This window comes from Hordeum vulgare, chromosome 6H (assembly GCF_904849725.1).
Source record: "Hordeum vulgare subsp. vulgare chromosome 6H, MorexV3_pseudomolecules_assembly, whole genome shotgun sequence".
Lineage (NCBI taxonomy): Eukaryota > Viridiplantae > Streptophyta > Magnoliopsida > Poales > Poaceae > Hordeum > Hordeum vulgare.
This window is the reverse complement of record NC_058523.1, coordinates 257,305,874-257,311,994: the sequence shown is the minus strand read 5'-3', so window position 1 is coordinate 257,311,994 and position 6,121 is coordinate 257,305,874. Positions and strand designations below refer to the sequence as shown.

Genomic DNA, 6,121 nt, shown 5'->3' with positions numbered 1-6,121 from the left:
AACAACAACAACAACAAAGACAATGACAACGACAACAACAACAACAACAACAACAACAACAACAACACCACCACCACCACCATGTGACAGCCCGATGCCGACATTCCAGAAGATTCCCCTCTCTTTCCTTTTTCATCGTGTGTCTATTTTTATTTGTCGCATCGTCATCGCATCATGCACATCATCTGCATTGTATCGGCATCCCGTTGCCGCCAGTTTTCCAAACTTACATCCGTTATTAGTTATCGGTTCTCGTCGTTGTCCGTTCTGAGCCCAACCACACACGCACGCGCTCGCGGCATCGTCAAAACCCTGTTTTAAAAGCATGTTGAAAACTTTCTCTGGTTGGGGTGAAATTTGACGTGCGATGTTATTTTAATATAGCTAGGCCGCCTGTTAAATTTCGTCGCGATCGGAGTCCGTCTGGTACCTGAACGGTCGACCGTAGCGGTACCGTATTAGGTCTATCATCGGACGTTTGTCGGTGTTTTAAAACTCGTTGCCGCATCGCCCGTTTCCCCTCTTCGTCTCCGGAGATCTACACTACACGTCCACTTACTCGTTCCCGTGTTCGGAATTATCCGAATCCGACTGGACGGTTGGATCTGGAACGCAATTCCGGTTAACCTAGCCACCCCTTTGCCTATAAATAGACCCCCATGTATTTTTTAAGATGCCCCTCTCCTCTGCCTCGAAAACCATGCAGCCACCAAACCCTAACTGCCTCTTCCACCTCTCTTTCCTCCCGCAGCCGCCGGGCCGGCCCGAGCCCGCGCGCGGCCCGCCCGAAGCCCATCCGACTGCCACCCGTTCTTCCACCGAGCTCCCCCAGCGAGCTAGTGCCCCGCGCCTCTAGCTTCATGCCCGGCGACCGAGCTGGCCGCGAAGCTGTCCGGCCCCGCCGCCGCGCCACTCCGGGGAAGTCCCGCCGCCGGCGAGCCTCGCCCCACTCATCTCTCTAGTCTCCTCTCTTTCTCCCCCTCACCGGCTTCCCTTCTTCTCCCCCTCGTCTCGCAGGAGCCATGGAAGTGAGCTCCCGATCCCGACCTCCTTAGTCGGCCTCCGCCTCGTGCCGCCACCGGCGTGAATGGGTGGGGACGCCCCGGATCCACCCGGATCCGCCCGCTCCTGGCCGCCCCCGCGCCGGAGCCTTGCCCTGCCTCCTGCTCTCGTCCATGAGAGAACGAGGGCCAGCAGCCGCCGCCAGTCCTTCTGCCGAGGAGGACGACACCGAGACAGCCGCCTCGCCTGGGCCGCCACGCCTCGCCTGGGCCGGCTTCCGCGAGCAGCCCAGTTCGGTTGAGCCAGCCCGCAAGGTCAGTGCCCCCTGACGCCCTATCTTGCGCCGTGGCGCATTATAGCTATCTAACGCTCGCTGTCGTTTTAGATTCCTGTGAATTTAATTATTTTCAGGAATTAGACGTATAATAAAAACCTCGTAACTTTCAATCCGTAAGTCGGATCGCGATGTGTAGTATATGGTTTTGGCATAGATTTTCGCGTAGAATCCGTTTTTGCAACATGCATATTTGTTTGACGTTGTTTAGCGAGCCTAATGCCTAGTTTTGCGTGCTGTCTCGATAGGTTTATTGCCCGTAGCTATTTTTCGCACGTGTCCGGGTTGCTCGTATGCCGTAGATAAAATGTTCATGCTCTAGGGACCCATTTGCCATGTATTTTAGAGTAGCCGATGGTATTTTTGCACGTAGGGATTTGCCGCTAGATTATTTTTCCGTGTTTAGGACCTTCTCTCGCATTTATCTGTGTTGAAATTAATGTTGTGCAACCCCACATATTTTATATGTTATTTTTCTGTGCAATTAGTTTTATCTTTAGAGCAAGTTAGTTCGCTCGATATTTTTCCATGTTGCCCTTTTGTCTATTTCGTAGGATTTATTTCGTGCTTCGTTTGAGGGAGTTGTCAACTAGAGAGTTGTTCTTGGATGTTTAGTCTAGCCCCTGGTAATTCTGGTTGCAATAGAAATGCATGTTTAGGTGTGGTTTGCTTGCTCTCAAGTTGCTAGAAATAGTGCTGATTTGGAGGTGCTGAAATATTTCTAAGTCTGAGATCTATTATACTTTGTTGCTGTTTTGTTTTGCTTCTATCTTGTGATCTGTAGCTCCTTTGAGGTTGGTCCAATGGAGTTAGTTGTAAATCTTGTGTTTATCTAGCATGCTATGAATTTCCATGCCATTTGGATTCCTGTAGCTTATGGTTTTGCTGCTGTCAATGTGGCTTCAGATCGAAAACTACACTTTCATGAGGTGTAATTTTCACTAAGTCTGAAATAGTGTGTGGCAGGCCATTTTGTGACTTCTTTCCCTAGTGATCCTTGCTGCCATGCTAGTTGTTGTTAGTTGTTTGTTGTAGTGCTTCTTGCCCTCTTTTTTTTCATGCCTTGGTTGAGTAGATTGGAGTTGTGTAGCTCGTAGTTGTCGGGTGTAGAAAATGCTATGTGGCTGATTTTGGCAAATTGTAGTGATTTCTTGTTTTGCTCGTAGTTTTGGATCCGTAGCTTCGATTTGATCGTGTCCTACATGAAACTTGCTCAGAATCTCGTGTAGTTTCATTTTGTCTTGCTGGTTGTATGTTTTAAAGTGCTCGTGACCGTCGTTGCACACATATTGCATTCATGCCATCATATCTTACGGTGCTTGTATCTTTTGAACTGTAGCTCCGTTGGAGATGATCTCTATGTGTAAATTGCTTGTAACGAAGCGTAGAATCACGTGAACCTATTTGTTTTTCTCTTTAACAACTAATTCAATGTGTTAGTTCAGATCTGGACAGAATTGTAAATTAACATGTGAGGTCGTTTCGGAGGTGTTATATGTCATTTCCGACCTCATTTAAAATGTCTATATAGGTAGATTAACTGCGCTTCACATCTTGCCATTTTTAACCACATTTAATATTGTCGTGTATCTAATCGGGATAGAACTAAATAAATAAACGTGGAGTTTCGTCAATATGCAACTCGTTGCATATTGAACTTCACTTAATGTGTAGTGTTTGATTGTGTGATTTGTCATGCCGTGACTTGCATGTATTCAGCTGCTCATGCATTATTTGTGTTGTGCATCGTGTGGTGAATATCCTGTGTTTATTCTTGTTTCCGGTTTGCTCCGTCTCGATAGTGTTCCGCAAGCGTGTCGGAAAGTGAGGATCCGTTCGACTACGTCGGTTCGTCTGCTTCATGGAGGCATTCTTCTTCCAGGCGGCATCTCACGCAAGATGACCATCTCCCTAGATAACATTACTATCATTGCCATGCTAGTTTTATCGCTTCTATCGTTTATGTCTTGTTGCCTACCACTTGTTAAATATCAGCCTCTCAATATTGCTATGAAACCTTCAACCTGTTCAACCTAGCAAACCACTAATTGGCTATGTCACCGCTTGCTTAACCATGTTGTTAGCGTTGCTAGTTGCAGGTGCAGTTGCTTCCATGTGATAACATGGGTTCCATGTTATATCACCATATTAACTGCTAATTAATTTAATGCACCTATATACTTGGTAAAAGGTGGAAGGCTCGGCCTTTCTAGCCTGGTGTTTTGTTCCACCTTTGCCCCCTTAGTTTCGGCTACCGGTGTTATGTTGCATAATTGAGCGCTCCTAACACGATCGGGGTTGTTATGGGGACCGCCTTGCTAATTCGTTTTCGATTAAAGCAGGTGTGGCAAGGCCCAACATTGGTACTACGTTTGCCCAATAACCTAATAAAATTGCATAGGGACTTTCCGGACCCTGAGATAATTTAATCAACCCCCCGGGCCAGTGCTCGGCATGAGTGTTGGTCCACCCACCTAGCAGTCGGCGGTGCCACCTCGGGGAAACTCGAGGTTTGGCTACCGTCCACTATGCATAGACGGTGTGTCCTGAGAACGAGATACGCGGCTCCTATCGGGTTTGTCGACACACCGGGTGGCCCTGCTGGATTAGTTTTACCTTTGATGAGATATCTTGTGCATCGGGATTCCGGTGATGCTTTGGGTAATCTCGGAGTTGAGGTTTTCCACTAGGGAATCCGACGAGATCGCGAGCTTCGTGATTGAGGATTTCTATGCGGCTTGTGGTAATTTGTGATGGACTAGTTGGAGCACCCCTGCAGGGTTAAATCTTTTCGGAAAGCCGTGACCGCGGTTATGTGGCAACATGGAAACTTTGTTTAACACTGGTTCTAGATAACTTGAAGTTAAGTTAATGAAAATATGCCAACTGTGTGCGTAATCGTGACTGTCTCTTTCGTGAGTTCCTTCTCCGATCGAGGACACGGTGGAGTAATGTCTGACGTAGGTAGGTGTTTAGGATCATTCATTTGATCATCAGTAGTTCACGTCCGTTATGCATAGATCTCCCCCCTCTTATTTCTTGTACTCGTAAGTTTAGCCACCAAATACATGCTTAGCCGCTGCTGCAACCTAACCACTTAACCATACCTCACCCATAAGCTTTGCTAGTCTTGATACCTTTGGAAATGAGATTGTTGAGTCCCCTGTGGCTCACAGATTACTACAACACCAGTTGCAGGTACAGGTAAAGGTTATTTGACGCAAGCACGTTGATTGTTCATTGGGAGTTGCTTCTTCTTCTCCTTCTTCATCGATCTAGGATGGGTTCCAGGCCGGCAGCCTGGGATAGCAAGGATGGACGTCGTTATACTTTTCTCGTTTGTTTTCGTCCATAGTTGGACCCTGCTCTTCCTCTTGATGATTATCTAATGTTCTGTTGTGACTCTGATGTAGCTTGTGGCGAGTGTAAGCCAATTCTATTTATATATCCCTTCTTTTCAGTACATGTACTTGTAACGATATCTATTCTTGCGACACGACGAGATGCGCTTCTATCCCTGACGAGGCGCTCGTGCCAAATTGAGGATAGGGTCGCATGTTGGGCGTGACAAGTTGGTATCAGAGCAGTACCGACCTAGGAGCCCCCTTGATTGATCGAACTTGGCCGAGTCGAGTCTAGTGAAAAACTACTTTGAGTCTAGTTACACTACTGGAATTGAGAAATTTGCCATCTGCCATTCCTTTGCCGTCTGCTGACGCATGGCAAAGATCCTCTTTGCGGCCAGCTAAAACAAAGTAGAGGGCAAAGAGGTTGCAGATGGCAAAGGTTTTATTTGCCGTCGGCCACCTCTTTGTCGTGTGCCGACGCATGGCAAAGGCCCAGAGGCGGACGGCAAAGAGCACCCAGACGTCAAAGGGGCGCCACCCTAACGGCCGAAGCCCGCCCCACGCCACCCACCCCTTTGCCGTCTGCCTCCCAGCTTGTGTAGACGGCAAAGGGGGGCTCCCCCTAACGGCACCCAGCCCCCACCCCCGCTCCCCTAACGGCACGGTCCACCCCCGCTCCCCTCGATCTCCTGCCTCTCTCGCGCGCGCCCCTGCCTACTCCAGCACCACCGCCACCACCACCTGCGCTGCTCCGGCCCACCGCCGCCGCCCACGACCGGAGCTCCCCGCTCCCCTCCTCCCCGCGTCCCTCCTCCCAGCGGCCCTCCTCCCCGCGGCCCTCCTCCCCACCGCCCACGACCGGAGCTCCCCGCTCCCCTCCTCCCCGCAAAGAGGCGCCACCCCCACGGCCGGAGCTCACCCTCCCCTCCTCCCCGCACACGTCCTCCCCACGCCCCTCCTCCCCGCCTCCGAGGGCCGGAGCTCGCCCTCCCCTCCTCCCACTGCCCTCCTCCCACTGCAGGTAAGTTTTTTTTCTTTTTTTCTTTATTTCCTGTTTTTTCTGTTAAACTAGTAGCCTTGCACGTGCACGCACGTCTCTATAAGACACATCTTATGATTCAGTTAAATGACTCTTTTGATTTTACATACACAATAGATAGTATATAGTATAGACATATAGTGTGTCATTTATTTAGGCTTCATATGTCATGTTTAGGCTTCACATGATTCTTTTTCTTTTCAAAAATAAGCATGAATGACTATGAACAGACAATGATCGAGTCGCCGTACTCGTAAACCAGCGCTAATCATCATGGAGAGAAAAGTACAGACAGTAATATCACTAAAAAATCAAAACCAAGCTGACCAAAACATTTGGTAATGTGGTGTTCCAATTGTCAGGAGCGAATCTCTGGTGTACTTGTATGTTCAAAAGAAT

The 6,121-nt window shown here is 48.8% G+C and overlaps 1 protein-coding gene across 1 annotated transcript in view; it reads left to right on the top strand.

Annotated features, from left to right (window-relative positions):
- Positions 1 to 1,331, top strand: part of LOC123405366 (transcription factor mef2A-like) — a gene marked incomplete at its 5' end in the record, with an annotated part of 7,636 nt that extends 6,305 nt beyond the window's left edge. The window contains 2 exons of the mRNA XM_045099080.1: positions 752 to 890; positions 1,056 to 1,331. Coding sequence (XP_044955015.1) covers positions 752 to 890; positions 1,056 to 1,331 — 415 coding nt within the window. The remainder of the gene's footprint in view (positions 1 to 751; positions 891 to 1,055) is intronic.
- Between the last annotated feature and the right edge of the window lie 4,790 nt (positions 1,332 to 6,121).